Source organism: Schistocerca nitens, chromosome 5, assembly GCF_023898315.1.
Source record: "Schistocerca nitens isolate TAMUIC-IGC-003100 chromosome 5, iqSchNite1.1, whole genome shotgun sequence".
NCBI lineage: Eukaryota > Metazoa > Arthropoda > Insecta > Orthoptera > Acrididae > Schistocerca > Schistocerca nitens.
In genome coordinates this window covers 232,345,815-232,366,840 of record NC_064618.1, presented here as the reverse complement: position 1 = coordinate 232,366,840, position 21,026 = coordinate 232,345,815, and the positions used below count along the sequence as shown (strand labels likewise).

Sequence of the window (21,026 nt, the reverse complement as noted above, 5' to 3'; positions counted from 1 at the left end):
GACCTGGGACCGGACCGCAGCGACGCACGGATGCATGCCAAGACCGTAGGATCCTACGCAGTGCCGTAGGGGACCGCACCGCCACTTCCCAGCAAATTAGGGACACTGTTGCTCCTGGGGTATCGGCGAGGACCATTCGCAACCGTCTCCATGAAGCTGGGCTACGGTCCCGCACACCGTTAGGCCGTCTTCCGCTCACGCCCCAACATCGTGCAGCCCGCCTCCAGTGGTGTCGCGACAGGCGTGAATGGAGGGACGAATGGAGACGTGTCGTCTTCAGCGATGAGAGTCGCTTCTGCCTTGGTGCCAATGATGGTCGTATGCGTGTTTGGCGCCGTGCAGGTGAGCGCCACAATCAGGACTGCATACGACCGAGGCACACAGGGCCAACACCCGGCATCATGGTGTGGGGAGCGATCTCCTACACTGGCCGTACACCACTGGTGATCGTCGAGGGGACACTGAATAGTGCACGGTACATCCAAACCGTCATCGAACCCATCGTTCTACCATTCCTAGACCGGCAAGGGAACTTGCTGTTCCAACAGGACAATGCACGTCCGCATGTATCCCGTGCCACCCAACGTGCTCTAGACGGTGTAAGTCAACTACCCTGGCCAGCAAGATCTCCGGATCTGTCCCCCATTGAGCATGTTTGGGACTGGATGAAGCGTCGTCTCACGCGGTCTGCACGTCCAGCACGAACGCTGGTCCAACTGAGGCGCCAGGTGGAAATGGCATGGCAAGCCGTTCCACAGGACTACATCCAGCATCTCTACGATCGTCTCCATGGGAGAATAGCAGCCTGCATTGCTGCGAAAGGTGGATATACACTGTACTAGTGCCGACATTGTGCATGCTCTGTTGCCTGTGTCTATGTGCCTGTGGTTCTGTCAGTGTGATCATGTGATGTATCTGACCCCAGGAATGTGTCAATAAAGTTTCCCCTTCCTGGGACAATGAATTCACGGTGTTCTTATTTCAATTTCCAGGAGTGTATATTGATTCATCTATGCCTCTGTTAATATCAGATATATGCTATTCATGAAGAAACTGGTCAATTATTTACTGTGTTTTAGAAAGCACAGAGACGTCAGGCTCCTGGCCTACCTTTTGCTTCTTTTCTTTTGATATATGTTTATTTAATTTGTTTATGTATTTAATAATGTGTGTTAGAGCGTGTTTATGCTCCAGCCGTAGGAATATTTATTTAATTTCCAGTATTTAAATGTAATTCCAGTATTTCGTACATGTTTGATTATGTTATGAGTGTGTATTCATTTGAAGACATGGCGCGAGCGTTCTAGCCAATCACAGCGCCCGTGAATTGGGAGACTGGATGGAAGTGGGAGAAGAGCATTGTTTCGAGAGGGGACACGGGGCAGTTCTGGATGACACGGGAAGGACTTGGACAGTAGAACAGTTTGCTCGTGCTCGCGGCAGACAGAAATATTTCCGAGTGCCGACGTGTGCTCTTGTCAGTCTGGAACCGCGCGACCGCTACGGTCGCAGGTTCGAATCCTGGGCATGGATGTGTGCGACGTCCTTAGGTTAGTTAGGTTTAAGTAGTTCTAAGTTCTAGGGGACTGATGACCTCAGCAGTTAAGTCCCATAGTGCTCAGAGCCATTTGAACCATTTGAACCTGTGCTCTTGTGTGATTTTCGTGGCTTCTGCAGTGAAGACGTAGTGTGCGTTTAGAAGTGAAAATCTCCCGAGCTATGTTGTAATTACGTGCAGTTGGAATGTATTGTTCCCTGTTATTCAGTTAAATTTTATTTAATTGCTGGACCATCGATACCAATAACTGTTTTGCAGAAATATACCGCATTCTCAAAAGTACTTCTACTATTGTACTCATCATTTAAAGTCGTTAAGATAGAACCTGCACATTTTATTTAACTGCAATCTTTCATTTATAAATGTCTATATTACGTTCAAAATTCGCAATTGCCGAGCGATAGGAACCTTCGACCATTCGATTCATGTGTCTATTCATATTGTATACTGTAGTCTCAGCAGTATTTGGCTTGTAATGCGGCAACTACGTATCCCAGCCCCTAGACAACGAAACAGGCCATAACTTTTAACATTTCACCGTTGAGTCGGAGGGTGCGTAGTTATCTTGGAAAGCCCGCACCCTACGCCACCGTGAACGTGTCAGATGATGCGAAGGTCGTGACAGCCCCTCTTACCTATGTTTTATCCCTCCTTTTGACGCCTCTGCCGTGAAGGTGAGAACTGCGACGCCTTAGCGTTGAAATCACGTGGTTTTCTTATCGGTAGCCGAAGAATACATTTCAGACACACCGCCACTCAGAACCGCAACGAGGCTCACGAGATGGCATACCGTGCAACAATGAAACCACACCTTGAATGAGATTTTCACTCTGCAGCGGAGTGTGCACTGATATGAAACTTCCTGGCAGATTAAAACTGTGTGCCTGACCGAGACTCGAACTCTGGACCTTTGCCTCCGAGCTCGAGTCTCGGTCCGGCAGACAGTTTTAATCTGGCACCCCTTTCTTTGGAACGTCGATTCCCACACATTTCACGGTCAAAAACGACAGTTCCCAGTGCGATGAGCAACGGGAAGACGTTCTGCTGTTATGTGTGCCCGTTGCTGCTGGCTGTGCGTCATACCATTTCTGAGTTTTCGTTTTGATTTTTGGAAAGTGGAGTGCATGGAGCTCTCACTGTGTACACAGTTCAAGTCAATGTCAGGAGCATGAACAGGGTCGCCCCGCGTCCGATGGTCATTGGGCGAGAGGTGGCCGTGGCGCAACCTTCAGAGCACCTGTTGACGCGCGCAGCGGCGCGGCCCAGCCCTGGCAGTGTAGCGGCGGCGGCCGGCCTGGACGGACGTGTCTACTGTGCATTCGCAGTGCTCACCAGCGCCGCTCCTCGTGCACCGCTCCATCATGTATGGCATGCTGCTCGAGTCCGTGCAGCACTACGTGCAGGTAAGTCCGGCGCTGTCAAACGCCCTCCTCTACCAGCTGACCCAGTTTCAAACTCGTTACAACCTCAGGGGGCTAATGGGAAATTTCTGTAGCTGTTATCTGCATTTTACTACCCGATACCGGTTCTGCACAGCGTATCAGCAACTTCATTACGGTTTTTCTCGTAATTTCTTTGTTTCTTAAGAACAAGATGGTGTTAAAGCACACATGTATCGTGTTGAATATACACTACTGGCCATTAAAATTGCTACACCACGAAGATGACGTGCTACAGACGCGAAATTTAACCGACAGGAAGAAGATGCTGTGATATGCAAATGATTAGCTTTTCAGAGCATTCACACAAGGTTGGCGCTCCTGGCGACGCCTACAACGTGCTGACATGAGGAAAGTTTCCAACCGATTTCTCAAACACAAACAGCAGTTGACCGTCGTTGCATGGTGAAACGTTGTTGTGATGCCTCGTGTAAGGAGGAGAAATGCGTACCATCACGTTTCCGACTTTGATAAAGGTCGGATTGTAGCCTATCGCGATTGCGATTTATCGTATCGCGACATTGCTACTCGCGTTGGTCGAGATCCAATGACTGTTAGCAGAATATGGAATCGGTGGGTTCAGGAGGGTAATACGGAACGCCGTGCGCTGGATCCCAAAGGCCTCTTATCACTAGCAGTCGAGATGACAGGCATCTTATCCGCATGGTTGTAACGGATCGTGCAGCCACGTCTCGATCCCTGAGTCAACATATGGGGACGTTTGCAAGACGACAACAATCTGCACGGACACTTCGACGACGTTTGCAGCAGCATGGACTATCAGCTCGGAGACAATGGCTGCGGTTACCCTCGACGCTGCATCACAGACAGGAGCGCGTGCGATGGTGTACTCAACGACGAACCTGGATGCACGAATGGCAAAACGTCATTTTTTCGGATGAATCCAGGTTCTGTTTACAGCATCATGATGGTCGCATCCGTGTTTGGCGACAACGCGGTGAACGCACATTGGAAACGTGTATTTATCATCGCCATACTGGCGTATTACCCGGCGTGTTGGTATGGGGTGCCATTGGTTACACGTCTCGGTCACCTCTTGTTCGCATTCACGGCACTTTGAACAATGGACGTTACATTTCAGATGTGTTACGACCCGTGGCTCTACCCTTCGTTCGATCCCTGCGAAACCCTACATTTCAGCAGGATAATGCACGACCGCATGTTGCAGGTCCTGTACGGGCCTTTCTGGATACAGAAAATGTTCGACTACTGCCCTGACCAGCACATTCTCACGATCTTTCACCAACTGAAAACGTCTGGTCAATGGTGGCCCAGCAACTGGCTCGTCACAATACGCCAGTCACCACTCTTGATGAACTGTGGTATCGTGTTGAAGCTGCATGGGCAGCTGTACCTGTACGTGCCATCCAAGCTCTGTTTGACTCAATGCCCAGGCGTATCAAGGCCGTTATTACGGTCAGAGGTGGTTGTTCTGGGTACTGATTTCTAAGGATCTATGCACCCAAATTGCGTAAAAATGTGATCACATGTCAGTTCTAGTATAATATATTTGTCCAATGAATACCCGCTTGTCATCTGCATTTCTTTTTGGTGTAGAAATTTTAATGGCCAGTAGTGTATAACCTATTGTATGGCATATTCAACACCAATACCAAAGAAGGCATATAATGACGTATATCAAACGACCTTTTTTAATAGGTCATGGTTATGATACTCTAGCAAGAATTACGTTTAGAAAGCTGGAACAACTGCTAGAGTCCGACAAGGGAAACGAATATTTATTGTTCTGAACAAGTGTATTGGGTTGGCGCATAAGTTTGTAGCCTTTTTGCATAAGTTTAATAATCGCAACAGATATACATAGAGAGGCTTTAGCCATCATTAATGTATTCTAATTCACTACTTACAACTGCCTGATAACGCTGGAGTAACTTTTCGAATCCGCGGTTGTAGAAATCACGTGGTCTTGAGGTGAAGACAGCGTCGATCCGTGTTCGGAGCACATTTTCATGCGGAAAGGAAGTTGCTTGAAGATTGCTCGAGTGAGAGTGTGAAAGGCGAAAACCTGAGAGCGCAAGATCAGGTGAATAAGTGGGTGCAGAATGACTTTCCAACACAACTCCTGTATAGTGTTTTATTTTATTTTATTTTATTTTTTTTTCAGTCTAGTAGAATGCGGTCGGGCATTATCGTGCAGCAGCATCACTTCACACAGTCTTACAGGTCGTGGTTCTTGGACTGCGTCTGCAAGATGTCACAGTTGTTGACAACAAATGTCCGCATTGATGGCTACACCTCTAGAAAGCAACTCGTAGTGCACCACACGGTCACTGTTTCACCACATGTATAATATTATCTTTTGTGGATGCGTGCAGGTTGAAATATCCTCTTAGAAAAATTATGAACGACTGTGCTGGTAAACCTCTACGTTATTTGATTTTCAAACAGCTGAGCAAAACTGAACGTACTCAGACATTTATCTCTTTACTTATTTTGATCAACACTAAACTGACACACAATATTTTTTTAACGCAACGCAATCTGACTTTCAATGATCCCTACAAAGGAATGGCCGTGACTAACAATAACCTATACCTTTCATGAATCACTTACCTCACAAAAATCTTCGTTACTCGAACTACTGCCATACAGCGAGCGCCAATACTGCCAGCTAAATAAAAGATTCTAACTACTGAAGGCACTAACTACTGATAGGCATAGTTAGCAAATGAAAGATTTTGATAGAGAACAAACAATGTATTTACCTTAATAATGTTCAAAAGTCATCATATATATATATATATATATATATCAGTTTATAATATCCAGTATTACAAATTTACTCTTTCTGATGGACACACGTCCAGATCGTCCGCTCTCAAAAATATTGCAACAATGCCAGCCAGCCACAGACTGCACACAGCACAGTCAGTGATTTTCATACAGAGCGCTACGTGGCGTTAGCAACATAAAAACCTAAACAGCCTACTTACAAGGTCTTTGTACGGGGAACTGCTGTATTGTTTGGGCTGCCGGCCGCGGTGGTCTCGCGGTTCTAGGCGCGCAGTCCGGAACCGTGCGACTGCTGCGGTCGCAGGTTCGAATCCTGCCTCGGGCATGGATGTGTGTGATGTCCTTAGGTTAGTTAGGTTTAAGTAGTTCTAAGTTCTAGGGGACTGATGACCACAGCAGTTGAGTCCCATAGTGCTCAGAGCCATTTATTGTTTGGGCTCATCCATTCCTTTCTTTTCCTTACCTTACGATAAAGTCACCATTTATCTCAGCAGTAGGGATACAGGGTAGGATTGGTCGGTGTTGTTCACGAGCTGATTGATGACAAGCAAATAGAAATACAAATTTGGCCACCTGCTGATTTTTGTGATTTTGGTGTAGCGCATCCGGTACGCACACACTCCTTTTTTGAACGTTCCTCGTTGCATACAGATGTCGCACGATGGCGGAAGAAAACATTTTCCAGTTCTCAAGTACACCGACATGCATCAGTGTGGATTAATTCGATTAAACAATCCTCATCGGAACTCGAAGACCTTCCTGAACGTGGAGAGTCACTAATGTCAAAACGATCTTCCTTAAAACGAGAAATCCATTTTCTGTCCAGTGGCGTTATCCTCATATGGGGCAAATATTTCTGGCTGCCTCCGTTGCTGTCACCCACCTACTGAACTCAAACAGAAGAATATATCGAAAATGTTCCGATTTCTCCATTTGGCACTTCTTTTTCTAGCGTCCATAGCTCCATTCACAGTCTCCAGATGACAAAATGACAATATGTTAACTCAAATAGCAACAGTCAACTACAAATATAAATTACAATCGATAAATAAACCCTTAGCAACCGGAATACCAACATAAGAAATAAAAAACGCTACGAACTTATACGCCAATCTAATAGGAACACGTGAAGCTACACTGACGCTATGATTTTTCTTAGAAGACAGGTTTAAGAAACCCAAACGCACGTTCATAACATTTATAGATCTGGAAAGTGCTATTCACATTCTCGTGGAATGCAGTCTTTAGAATTCTGGAGTTGTCAGTCATAAAACACAGAGACAGAAATATTTTCTTCAATGTATAGAAAAGAAAATGCAATTAGGTGAGTCGAAGCCCATGTAAGAGAGCTAGACAGCGGTCTTTCCGACATGTTATTCAATCTACACATAAAGAAAACAGTCAAGGAGACTAAGGAGAAATTTGGAAAAGGAGTTAAAGCTCTGGGATATGAAAGAAACACTATATGGTTTGCCGATAACCTTGCGTTTCTGTTAGAGATGGCAATGGAATTGGAAGACCACTAAACCCCCACTAATGTTGAACAATAACTAATAATGAACCGCGTAGATGGGTTATCATAATTGTGTATTATGTATACACCCAGTGTATTGCAGTGACGTGAATATTACAGCAGTAGCAGTGTTGGGAAAAATCATTTGAACATATGTCATTGCGGCGTCAGTGTCCAGATTCCATTCAAAAAGTCCACAGATGAGGTCTGGTCTTGGTACAAAATGACTGTTACGCTATTCCTATACATTCATGTTTTTTTGAATTTTTTTTACAAACTTTGCTGCAACATCAATAAAGTCCACAACTCGTTTTATGTAAACTTGCCATAATCTTGAAGTAGTTACATTAACAGCAAACACTGCCTGACCATTACTTTGCCAAGGCTGTAATTTGACCACTACTCAGAACTACTCTCTCTGCCACACTTGACGCCAACGTTCTGTCAAAGGCAATAATATATCAAAGATAATGTTCAGGGATGTTACACTGATACCAAAATCCAAACTGTGATAACAACTTATTGGTGGATTAAAAAGTAGACATTCAGGCGTTATTGCAGAATATGATTTGTATTAATATTTATGATTATGATTTTAGCCAATTCTATTGTAAATGAACGTAAGAATCTCTGGATGACTAACCTTTCCGGAGTTGCGTAATTATGTCTTCTGAGTGTATACAAAGTGATTAAATAAACTACGAATAGGACAAAGGAATGCCAATTACTGAAAATGACATGGATAAAACGAATACTCATGTAAAAACCGAAATATGCGCAAATTTGCACAAAATTTGTGACAATTTTAATTAAGAAAACGGGTGTCGATGGATGTCGTAAAAGCTACAGGCCAGTGACCTTGGATCATTATGTGCTATAAAAGAATGCTGGAGATTTGCCGGGTAGATCGAATAACTAATGAAGAGACACTCGGAGAGAAAACAAATATGTTCAACAGCTTGGCAAAAAAAAAAAAAAGAGGTTGGCTGATAACACATTTTGAGGCATAAAGGTGAGTTTGGCAATGGCGGTGGTGGTGGTGGTGATGGGGATTAAAATTGCAGAGGGATGCGAAGGCTTGAGGGCAGTGATTAGGTTAAAGTGGGTGCAGGTTGAAGTGGCTACTTCGACAGGCTTAATTTGGAGAGCTACATCAAATCAACCTACCGACTGACGACCATAAAACAACAGATCCACTTTGTGAAAATAGGCCCAAGAGTAACTTTTTGTTTGTTTTTTAACGAATCATAGCTGAGTATATTCTATATAATTACCTCTTGACACAGATGAACGTAATTTCAATCTAAATGTTATTTCTGAATTGTTATTTCTTTAATGTTCTAGGTATTATTTCTTTTTCATTCCTGATGTTGGGTATACAATAGTAGAAGATCAGCTTTATGTCTGGCGACAGCACGTACTCGTGTTTCATATCTGTGACCGAATACCCACTCTCTCTGTCTCCCTCACTCCCTCCAGAATTGTCTTAAAACTGAGGAAATCTGGAAATGGATTATTGGTTCGGACCTTGCTCAAAAGTTTTTCCAGGGCAACTTGTAAAACCCTGCGCATTAAAACACAGTTGAAACTCTTTCATTGACAAGATAATTCTGATTGTTAACTGCCGTGGTTGATGCCAGAACTACTAACGTTTTCTAGGTACCTCTTTTCTCAACTTTCAGATTTACAGATAGTGTTATAACACTCGTGGGAAACTACAGAGCATCACCGTGTTCGCGTTCAACAACTTTACACATTGCACTTTTTCTGCTCCTCCAGGTCAGTAATTTAAAACATCGGAAAATTATGTCTACAAAATATGCAGTTGACGTAGCAGAACCTTAAAGGATTTTTTGTTCTGCTGCATACTTAACCGCTGCTGAAATACAATGATTTCAAATTTTCATTTTACCGTAATGCCCAGGTGTTACTACATTTCCTCGTAGGTTACGAGCAATGTTAAATTTTTCTCTTCGCCAGAATCATACGGCTTTACAACAGGCTCATTGGAGACAGTTGAAAGTGGCAAATTACTGTCTTCAACGAGTTGTGTGGAGAATAGTGTGATCGGAGATCGTTAACTGGTTGCTACATCAGGCATGAAATGCAATTTCTTAACACCATTCTTGTGCTGCATCTCAAACTGATCAGGTATAAAATGAAACAAATAAATGAAAATAGATATTAAATTACAATAGGATATAGAACTTGACTCTCTTACATAACAGTATTATGAGTAAAGTAAACTTAAGAAGACAGTAGCAAGAAGCAAAGAGAATAGGAAGGAAAAAGAAAAGAAAAATACTTGCTCCGAATGAAGATCGATCTTGCAAATTACGCTACAGAAGACAACGTGTTCGTATATAGTGTTTGCTTACATTAAAATGATCCTCACATAAATAAACACACGTAGTGATCACTATCTTACCTGGATCTGTACGAGCGAGTTGCAGCCACGTTTCATGCTCCTTCTTATTCTTTGTAAGACGCAACAACAATGTTTCATGAGCTTTTATCGATATATTTGTCAATTGTGGTAGTACACAGTACTTGTAATAGAATTTCCGAAACGTAAATTCCAAAACGAGGTGTCACTGTGAGCGAACTTGACGAGAGTAAGAGCAGCGTGCTAGCCAGTGACATCACAGACATCACATGTCTCGAAAGGAGCGTTTTATCGGGCTTTCAAATTACTTGAATTTCATTTACATTTTTTTAAATACTGAAAACCATGAGAAGAAAAGCTCATTATTAGCATAAAATGACTTAATTGACAATTTAAGACGGTTTTCAGAAAACAATCAAATGTCCTATTGTTTTCACCGTCTTTTACGAGCATCACTTGTATAAATTTACCGAACGGGTTATTGCGCGTATAAAGATTCCCATTTTCCTTCCCCGAGTATTTCTGTTACATTTTCATATGGGCTATATCAAATTATTACGATCCTGTCAACGCGTCACTGAATTAGGGATCGTGGTTATCACTGAAACAAGCAATTTTCGCTTATATCGGTCTCCTTCTATACAGTTTAATCTGTTGAAACCGTTCAAAATGACTAGTTTCCGAAATAATAGATTTTAGGATTTTTATTCCTATTACTTCCAGTAATAAACATAAAAATCGAAAAAAGATTGAAACACTTTGACTCACTCAGTTTCAAGACACACAGAATCGAAATATCATGTTAAATAGGAAAATAAAAGAAAACTTAGTTCTTCCAACGTTCGCGGCTTTTCTCGAAATGTGACAAGTGGTTGATTACTACAAAAAATCACCATTATGCTCCTACCATTTATAATTTTTTGAAGCTCCGCTTAAATATCACGTTATAATCGAGGATCATACCACCACTCGGACATTATGAATAGTCAGTGCTAAAGTGTGAAAACAGAGGTTGAATAGCTCCGTTTTTCGTGTTAAGTTGTCCGTTTTCAAGGGCTACAATCAGATAAAGGCATATTACGTAAACATAGGCAACAAATGAGCTACTTTCTGTTTTTATTGTATGCTATGAAAGTATTGGTGCAAAGTTTTAAAGTTATTACTGTTACCATATTTCTTTCCTCTATTATTATTTGTACGCAGCTCGTGGTCGTGCGATAGCGTTCTCGCTTCCCGCGCCCAGGTTCCCGGGTTCGATTCCCGGCGCGGTCAGGGATTTTCTATGCCTCGTGATGACTGGGTGTTGTGTGATGTCCTTAGGTTAGTTAGGTTTAAGTAGTTCTAAGTTCTAGGGGACTGATGACCATAGATGTTAAGTCCCATAGTGCTCAGAGCCATTTGAACAATTTTTTCTATTATTATTTCATAGAAATTGCAGGGAAATGGAGCGCTGAACTTCATTGCTACGTCGCTTCGTAAAAATAATTACAGACTGGGGTTGGTGCCATTCCGCAATGCAACGGATGTCCGGCGGGGCGAGAAACTATCTCATAAACAGATGTGGGCAAGTCTTGCACACTACACTTACATGCGTACCGTAAGCCATGACACATAGCAACAGGGAACGTTATTGTCTGAGCAATGCTGTACCATTTCTTATGCCAGGTGTTCGTTGCTCGTTTCTGTCAGCATTGTTATTAAAATAGATCTGATTTCTTTTCTATAATAACACAATATTTCAAACCAATGCAAATTTTTAAATAAAATTACTTAATTTTTTTAAAACAAGAAAAAAAGGTTTATTATAAACGAAAATTTTACACTGTTGCTGCGGCTAATTGATATTTCGTTTTTTTACTCGGTTATTAACAAAAAATAAAAAAAACACCTTTTATTACCGAGACCAAACACATACGGGAAAATACCGGTTATCAGAACTAAAATACCGGTATCGGTTGTAACCGGTCGGTTTTTCCGTCATACTCTGAATTCGTCAGATGCCTACTTCACGCCTTCTCGATAAGGACATAATACTACGAACGATACTCTAGAATGAGCGTAGTGTCATTACCCTTAAAGGTACACCAAAACTTTTCAGATCCCTATCAAGTAAGTCTTCCATTTACTTCCCACAACTATTATTTTGTGTGTTCGTCCCATTACATATCGACTTAAGTGTTACCCCTAAATCAACGATCGCTACCAGTCACAATGGAAGGTGATGTTTTTTACACAGAAGACTAGTTTTGGGCTTGTGCTCATCTTCAGGCGGTTTAAATGAATGTAAGTCCACCTGGAGAAGGCCACAAGCCCGAAATAGATCGTGTGTTAAATGAAATCACCTTCTGTTGTGACTCGTAGCGGTTGTTGTTCTATACCCTATGCAAAAACAGTCACGGAGTTCAGTTGTATGCATTATGGATAAAATTCAGTTACCCCTAATGGTTTACACTATGTGACGTGCTGGAGATGTTCACCCCCGCAACAGATGATTATTTTGGTGGGTCAAGCATAAGAAACATCTGTTGCGATCGAGACTGTTTTGATGAATTTTAATATTTTACACCGATCGCTGTTTACTTTCGATTGAGAGAATGCCTATTGAAAAAATACTTTTTAAAATTTTAATTTCATATTTACTGGAAATTGCCATTCGTTACGCCAAATCAGAAATTTTGTCCAAGTCATTTTTAATATTCTTGCATCGTCCAATGATGAGTCTTTTATAGACAGTCTGATAGAGCTGCTGACCCTGTCTGCTTCGTCATGCGGGTTTTAGCATTCGCTGGTTCTCGCCCTTGTCTTTTACTATGCCAGAGATTGTCGTATTATTTGAATTACAGAACAACTTCCTTAACACCGGTACGCTGCAGGATTCTTGAACATGTTATCAGTTCGAATAATCGAATAATGGCCGGAGAGATACCGTCCACAAATCAGTACTGTTTTATAAGGCATCGCTCTTGCGAAACAGCCTGCCCTTTTCTCACGTGATATCCTGCGAACTGTGGATGAACAGTAACAGGCAGATTCCATATTCTTAGACTTCCGGAAAGCATTTGACACGGTGCCCACGAGGATACGAGATACCTTCCCAGATAAGTGAGCTGATCGAAGACTTCTGAAGCAATAGAACCCAGGCCGTTGTATTCGACAACGAATGTTCATGAGAGACAAGGGCACCGTCAGAAGTGCTCAAGGGAAGTATAATACGACCACTCTTATTTTCTATACACATAAATGATCTGACGGACAGGGTGAGCAGTGATCTGCTGCTGTTTGCTGATGATACTGTGGTGTACGGGAAGATGTCATAGTTGAGTGACTGTAGGAGGATACGAGATGACTAGTTGGAGTAAAGACATTTTGCTCTACATGTAGAAAAATGTATGTTAATGCAAATGAGTAGGAAAAACAACCAAGTAATATTCGAATGCAGCATTAGTAGTGTACTGACTGGCGAACTCGGGCTGAAGTAACAGTCTAGTTGTGGAGTGAGAAAGTGGTTGTTGAAAGTGTCTGCATGTTAACTTGACAATGTGTCACATAGGCCGCATTTCTGTTTCTTGCATCGTACAGCTGAGATCGTTAGAGCTGTCAGCGTAAAAATTCCGCGTGCGTGTAAACGCGAATCTGGTGAGCTGAAGAGATATAGCCTGGAAGTTTATTATTACATGTTACCGTAAAATGAAGCGAAGTTGATCTCTGTAGACAGAAAACTTGAAAAAAGGTTTCAGATGTTAAAAACTTTCCCAAACCCAGCAGTTGGAAGAAAATGTTTCCCTTTTGTAGTTGTCATGTCGAGGTCCAATGTAAGTGTGGGTTTCTTCGGCATTCCAAAGAGCAAATTAGTGATCACATTTTTTCTGTTTAAACTTTTTCTGTATGTTACCCTGAAATTGGTATTAAAATTTAATTATCGGGCCAGATTTGTTTCTTAATTATTGGTAAAGTTCCAGAATAATTAAAGTCGCCATAGAGTCATAAATAATCCACAATTATCGTAAAACAGATAATTGGTCAAATTCAATCCCAGGTGGGGTGAAGCTGACCGACGCACTATTTTTTTAATTTTCCTGGCTGCCAGACCAAAGGCAATAAAGACCATAAATTTTATTACGGCAGCTCAACACCATTCCCTGAATTGGTTTGAGAAATATTTACGTTTAAAGTACAAAATCCGTCAACTTCACCCCTTTCTATGATACTGTCCGCCATGCACCATAAGGTGGCTTGCGAAGTATGTATGTACATACAGATGTAGTTGTTGATAAAGTAACTGCCTTTCAGTTTGTCTCTGAATATTGTCGATATGTTATCTTGGTGATCGATGTCACAACAAGGAAAACATGAAGGCATATTATCGTTTGTTGGGGGAGGGGGGGGGGGGGAGGATCCTCTCACAGTCAATAGGTTGTGGATATTTGTCCGCATTCCGTCATTGTCGTTCTGGGCCCTTTACACAGGAAAGTGCAAGACTCTAGGTCGATATGACAACGTTAAACAGCAATAAATGAAGATTTTGAATTGCTTTGTGTAACCTGCTTCTAACTACACCTACCTTGTTTAAATAAAAAGATAGTGACTATATAATGAATAAAGAATTTCTGGATAATAACTAGCTAATTGAATCGTTCATTGCTTATTCTCAATTGTTACAAACTTCAGTCGATGTCATGACTATAATTTCACGAACATTGGTCATGAATGTGCGATATTAACCACTATCTCCAAGAGAGCTTTGCAACGTTTTCCACCGACTTAAAATGCATTTAATGTGAGTTCCATATGAAGCACAACCATGGCTTGGTTGATGGTTCAAATGGCTCTGAGCACTATGGGACTCAACTGCTGTGGTCATAAGTCCCCTAGAACTTAGAACTACTTAAACCTAACTAACCTAAGGACAGCACACAACACCCAGCCATCACGAGGCAGAGAAAATCCCTGACCCCGCCGGGAATCGAACCCGGGAACCCGGGCGTGGGAAGCGAGAACGCTACCGCACGACCACGAGATGCGGGCTCTTGGTTGATAACCCGTCAAAAACTGAACACAGATCAAGCATGAAAACAGGAAGAAGGTGTACTGAACTGTGAAAAAAGAAGCCAAATCGTACCAGTGAGCGGTTCGACTCACGATTTGCAACACTGAACACATTCGAATAATCGTGGCATCGTGGTAATGTGGACACGGCACTGGATTGTGAAGGGGAGGATCCGTAGCCAAATCTCCGTCGTGCCCCATACCTTTTTTTTAACACAAAATTATGAACTGTCCATCCGGTCGTTGACGTGTCTGTTCGCTGTGTTCCGACTTGTGTCTGTGTCGTGATGTAACTTTCACTTGCAACACCGAGGTGAAAGAATGGAGCTCCAATGTGTTCTTGTGTTCTGCACAATTACAACATGTTTTGACTCTTGAGTTCCGTTTTGAAAGTTTTGACTCTTGAACTCCTTTGTTGTAACATTGTTCACACCCGTTTATTTCTTGTTTTCGTTTCTGCGAGAGATCTATGCGGCTTCTCGTCTGCTCTCACTATTCATCATATTTACTTGCGACAGTAATACATTCTTACCAAGTGACTCGTATACTGTAACCAATGTACAGTATGACAATTGCCAAGACTACAGAAAGAGAACAGACGAGGCAGTGACCGGACGAAAAGTTTATAATTTTGTGAAAAAAAAGAAAAGAAAAAAAGGTAGGGCAAGAGGGAGACCTGAACACGACGCCGCGATTGTTGCTAATCGCTCGATATTGCACATCTTGAGCTTGGATCGTTTACTACTTCTGTTCCACTTCTTTTTTCACAGTTCAGTACACCAGCTTCCTGTTTTCATGCTTGGTCTGTGTTCAGTTGTTTACGGGCTATCTACTGCGACATTTTACAACTAAATCCGAGGGGTCTACGATGGGGAGTTTCCCTTGCCAGCAGCACGAAAACTGAAAAGAAAAAGTGTGAAGCAGAAAAGCAGCACGTTTGAGATTGTGACTTCGAGATATATTTTTGTTGTAACAGTTCACAGCTCGTGGTAGCATTCTCGCTTCCCGTGCATGGTGTCCCGGTTTCATTCCTGGCGGGGTCAGGGATTTTCACCTGCCCGGAGATGACTGGGTGTTGTTGTGTCGTCTTCATCATCATCATCATTCATCCCCATTATTGTCGGAGGAAGGCAACGGCTAACAACCTCCATTAGGACCTTGCCTAGTACGGCAGTGCGGGTCTCCCGCATCGTTCCCCTACGCTCTGTCAAGAAGCGTGGGGCTTCATTTCCATTTCCATGTTATAACAAAAAGATTATATAGATTGGAATCCACGTCCGATATGATACAGCTTAACACAAACAGTAGTTTCTCCCAGTTGACAGTCATACGTCGCGAAGAAAGAGCTTCTGCCACATTAGGAAACAAGGTTTTACAGGCAACTAAATCACACTAACACTTCGTTATTTTTATCAGAGAGCTCATCTCCATACTCCTTTGAGTAGGTGATCGCTAAGCACGTACTGATTGCTCGCCATTTTTGACTTTGTGGTGATTCGTCTCTTATTGGTCTATTTCTCCCGGCAGATGGTAAGAACGAAACGTCCGCATCACTGTCGTACGACCCTCTGCATTGACAGTAAACTACCTAAACTCGACGAGTCACGTCACATTGCTGCCAATTTTTAGAGATTGAAAAAAAAAAAAATCTAAACGAAGTAAAAATTCCCAGAATTACTAAAAGAATGATTTAAATGCCGAATGGGAACAGTGTAGAAGACCTTAAGAATAAGATTGAACAAGAGGAACGTATTCTTTGACAGTTAAACTTAATCCTTTGGACTGATAAGGTAGCAAACGCAACGAAAAAGATTCTATAGAAAACAATGTAGGAAGCATGTAAGCATGTGTTAAAACTTTGGGAAATTAGAAAGAGAAAAAAAGATCAACTACCATCCTTGGGAATGGATTACTGCAGATGAAGTGCTGAAGTCTCAAAATTAGACATCAGAAATTAGGAAATTAGATAAATGATGGATGTGAACATAGCGGAAACTGTCTGAGACAAAGAGATTACTACGTTATGGTGATTTAGAATACATGCATTTTAATAGTTAGCCATAGATACCAAGGAGGTGGTTCCCAGAGAGCAAAAGGAAAGGAGGTCGACCGCCTTGAAAATAAGTCATAGATGTCAAACAGCGGCGGCGCGGGGTCCTTCTTTTTTTCTGGAATTTACTCTCTTACCTCAGTCAGCTCCGAAGAGTCACTCAACCTGCAAAAGATGTTTTAAAATGTAGCCTGCACTATTCGTGTCAGTAAAGGGCGTAACATCTTCCGCTTTAAAGCTGACAGCAGGTTTCATCAGATCTGAGTGAAGCTGCTTATCAAATTGCAAATTGTTATGGACAGATGATATGTAGTGTCTACCAATACACTGTTGTGCCTGTCAGCGATCTTAATTACATAAACTGAAGCGGTAAGCAAATTGCCTACGTCTTTCAGAACTATTTGTTCGTGCTTCGCTTACCACAAACCTTAAAGCTAAATTTATCTGCGGTTTGCAGTGGATCTATCCTACGCCGCAATAACCAAACGTATATTAAAAGGTAGCTTTTTGTTGTTACTCTGTTACGATCCACATGTTGCCTAATTTTTACTGGATCCGCTTGATATTCCACATTACCGTTTTGGGAACTTGGTCTGTCGTATATTTAGACTTTCCTGTCAGTCTTTTACAGCAGGCAAGGGTGATGTATGCCTGTCTCGACCGGGTTGCTTTAAATTCGTTGAGACCGATTGCCTGCACATCCCATTGTAATTTATTAAGCGTTTTCGAGCCGTTGCACCGTAGAATGTCAATTGCTGTGAAGTACTATGGACTGGATCAAGTGAACTTATAACAACGACATATCAACGCTTTCAAAAGAAGGTATTTCTGTTTCTCTATAAAGTTATACCTGCAAGAAACAGGCCACGCTACACTAACGTATGTGGAAATTGGAACATCCAGAAAGAATCACCCAAATGAACCAAAACTTAGATGTGTAGAACAGTGAACCGGTAATAAGTAAGCAGAATTGTAGAAACATCTCTATATAGAAATATATACCTGCAAGAAACTGGGCAAGCTATTCTAACGTGTTGGAAGTTGGAGCATACATGAATCATAACTTAGATGTATAGAACATTAGTACGCTTAATCGATATCAAAGGAAGCAAAATCATCACGTGAGAGAGACGAAACGGAGCAAAACGTTCAATATTAGGGAACTAATGTTGTAACACAGTCGCTTTTCGACTCGTGTATCATTTTTGGTGCTGCAATTATCACTAGCTTTATTGTGCTTTAAGCTTTATGAAGATGCAAGACATTGTTTTCTGCTGCGCAAAACATAAGGACGAAAGTAACCCTCGCACGATGTGTCACCGCCAAGCAACAAAGCTCGACGGAAGTTGGACAACACGGGGGTGGTTTGAAAAGTTCTTGGAACGGAATAAAAAAAAAGTACTTACATCATGGAAACTTTTTTTATTTTTCAGTGTAGTCTCCTTATGGATTAATGAACTTGGTCCAACGATGTTCCAGTACCTTGATCCCATCTCGAAAATAAGTTTCCTCCAGGCCTGGAAAATAGTTGTCAACTCTCGTTATCAGTTATTCGTTTGAAGTGAATCTTCGTCCACCAAGAAAAATTTTCAGTTTTGGGAAGAGATGGAAGTCTGATGGAGCCATATCAGTTGAATTATGGTGGGTGTGGCAACAATTCATTCGTGTAATTTTGCCATGGCGACGGCATGCGTTTTTGGTCCAGCGTCAAGAGTCGCGGCACCCATCTTGCAGATGATTTATTCATTTCTAATTCTTTATTTAAAATGTGTTATACCCTTTCAGATGGCATCTGGCAAGCGTGAGAAATATCACACACTTTCAATCGGCGATCCTCCATGGCCATTTTGTGCACTTTTGCAATTATTTCTGGAGTAGTGACACATCTTGGCCGATCACTGGGCGGATCATCATCTAAGCTCTTCCGGCCAAATTTAAATTCATTTGTCCACTTGGCAACAGTTGAATATGAAGGAACAGGGTCCCCCAGTGTATTCTGAAAATCAGCATGAATGTCCTTTGCTTTAATACCTTTATTTACGAAGTACTTAATCACAAATCGAATCTCGATTTTTTTCCATCTTCGCAAATCACTACGCGGGAACAGCAACAAAGCCACGTCACCGCCACAGCTCTCTTCCAAGAGCACTGACGTGTCACGTGTTTACAGTCAACAGTCCCATGAGTATCACGTGAACAACTTGTTGCGCTAGCGCTGACCTCTCGTGGTGATTCCGAGAACTTTTCAAACCACCCTCATATAGAAAGAACTTCTGCGGTGTAGTACAGAAGGTGACTGAAAGAAGTACGCAGTCAGACGAACAGAAATTACGTCTTTAGATAAAGGTGTAATTTCTGTTGGTCTGACTGCGTACTTCTTTCAGTCAGCTTCTGTACTATACCGCAGAAGTTTATTCAAAGACGATACTTACACTGAAGTCACCGTGATGTATGATATTTCCTTGGACATTTCAAAATGCGGGACATGTTTCTTAATGGAGTATGTGATTACCACGGGCGGCAGTGCATGCTATGCAACGTGCTGCATTGCTGACCACAACGTTGGTTAGGAATTCTTTTGGTAGAGCGCTTCGTTCCCTTACCAGCTTAGTTTACAACTGATGGTCATATCCATTCGTTACAACAGCTCCTCCACATATGTTGTCTGACGCGGTCGCACATTGTCATCCACATAAATGAAGTCCGGGCCGAATGTATCCCTGAAGAGACGAACATGGAGAAGGGGTACAGTGTCACCATAAAGCTGACCGGTGAGTGTTCACAGATTTGGAGGTCAATACACTGATTCAAAATTATGCGTCTGTACACCACAACTACCAAGTGCATTGGTCACGGACTTGCTTTTTACAGATGACAATGCGTGATCGCACCAAGCTCCGCGGGTGAAGGCGCTCTTAAAACTAGAGCACATCGCGAATGGACTAGCCTGGGCCTTCCCGATCGAGCACGAGTGAAATGTGTCGGGGAGACGTTGCACCACGTCCACATGCGTCAACGACAATCCAGCAACTGTCACACGCGCTGACGGGCAATGGAACGTCCTACCACAATAACTCCTATCAAGCCCGTGGCCAGCAAGGAAGCACATTGCAGGGCGTGCATTGCCGTCTCTGGTGATCATACACTCTATTAAGAACCACGTCCCACAATTTGTAAGACCCAGGGGATCATCATAAATCACTGTGACTTCACTATATTATTGTCTTTGAATAAGTATGTCGTTTCTGTCGTTCTCATTGTGTATATCTTTTAGTTACCTTCTGCACTATACTGTAGCAATTCCTGCTATGTGTGGCCCAACTCTGATCGAGCTATGTTACTCAGCAATGACGCATCATAAGCCAGCTAATTTCGGCCTTATATAACCTGCCTCACGAGAGTTAGAAACAACTTTTTTAATAGCAACTATAGATCAACGAATAACGTGGAAAGAGCAGTTTCACAAGAGTACGTTGATTAGTTACTTCGGAACTACATTTCGAAGAAAGTGCAGTCGGCTACGAATGTGAAGGAAACGATAACTGTTATACAATGTACTCTATTATCGTTGATATTTAAGCTGGAGACTCATTCTTAACTAGTTTCTCGCGGAAGCACGTTGGAACTCCTTATCTTAGTTTCCCTTAACCGATTGTGATAAATGCACTGATATTGTTTCGATAAAGTCACATGCCATTCTTCTCACGTTCGTCCCCAAATAAGTTAATGATTTAATCACATCTACGATAACTGGATCTTTAATCTTCGATGCTTCCAATCTCATAATATTTATTCGCATGCTGCTTTTGTATTTATTCATTTTTACTTATAGCTCCATGCAGCTACTATTCCACGTAATTTTTTTTTCCATTTTTCATTACGTTTCAAACTCCAGAGCCATTACTGTACTGTCACCCAACTTTCCACAAGAAAAGGAACGGGCGTAGTAGTGCAATACTTACCAAAAAACAGCGATAGAGCCTATAGGAGGAGGAGACAGAAGAGCGGAAGGTTTATGGGTCCTTCATGACAGCTGAACCCACCAGAAGCCTGGCTCAGCAATCAGCAAATTATATGCTGACGAAATCCGTCAAAAGGAGACTGATTACTGCCTGACCTCTCACGTTTCGCAGGTAATTATAATCAAGCGAAGAGAGCCAATAATGCAGCATTAATGGAGGTAATTGACTGTGAATAGTGCTACACAGGTATACGGATGTCTTTAAAGCCTATTGAGAGAGTGGAAGAAAAATTTGAGG

The 21,026-nt window shown here is 42.2% G+C and overlaps 1 protein-coding gene across 1 annotated transcript in view; it reads left to right on the top strand.

The window, feature by feature from the left end:
* The first annotated feature begins 2,846 nt into the window (after positions 1–2,846).
* LOC126259486 (soluble guanylate cyclase 89Db-like) overlaps positions 2,847–21,026 on the top strand; it is a 497,463-nt gene continuing 479,283 nt past the window's right edge. Inside the window, exon 1 of the mRNA XM_049956325.1 lies at positions 2,847–2,961. Coding sequence (XP_049812282.1) covers positions 2,920–2,961 — 42 coding nt within the window. The 5' untranslated portion in view covers positions 2,847–2,919. The remainder of the gene's footprint in view (positions 2,962–21,026) is intronic.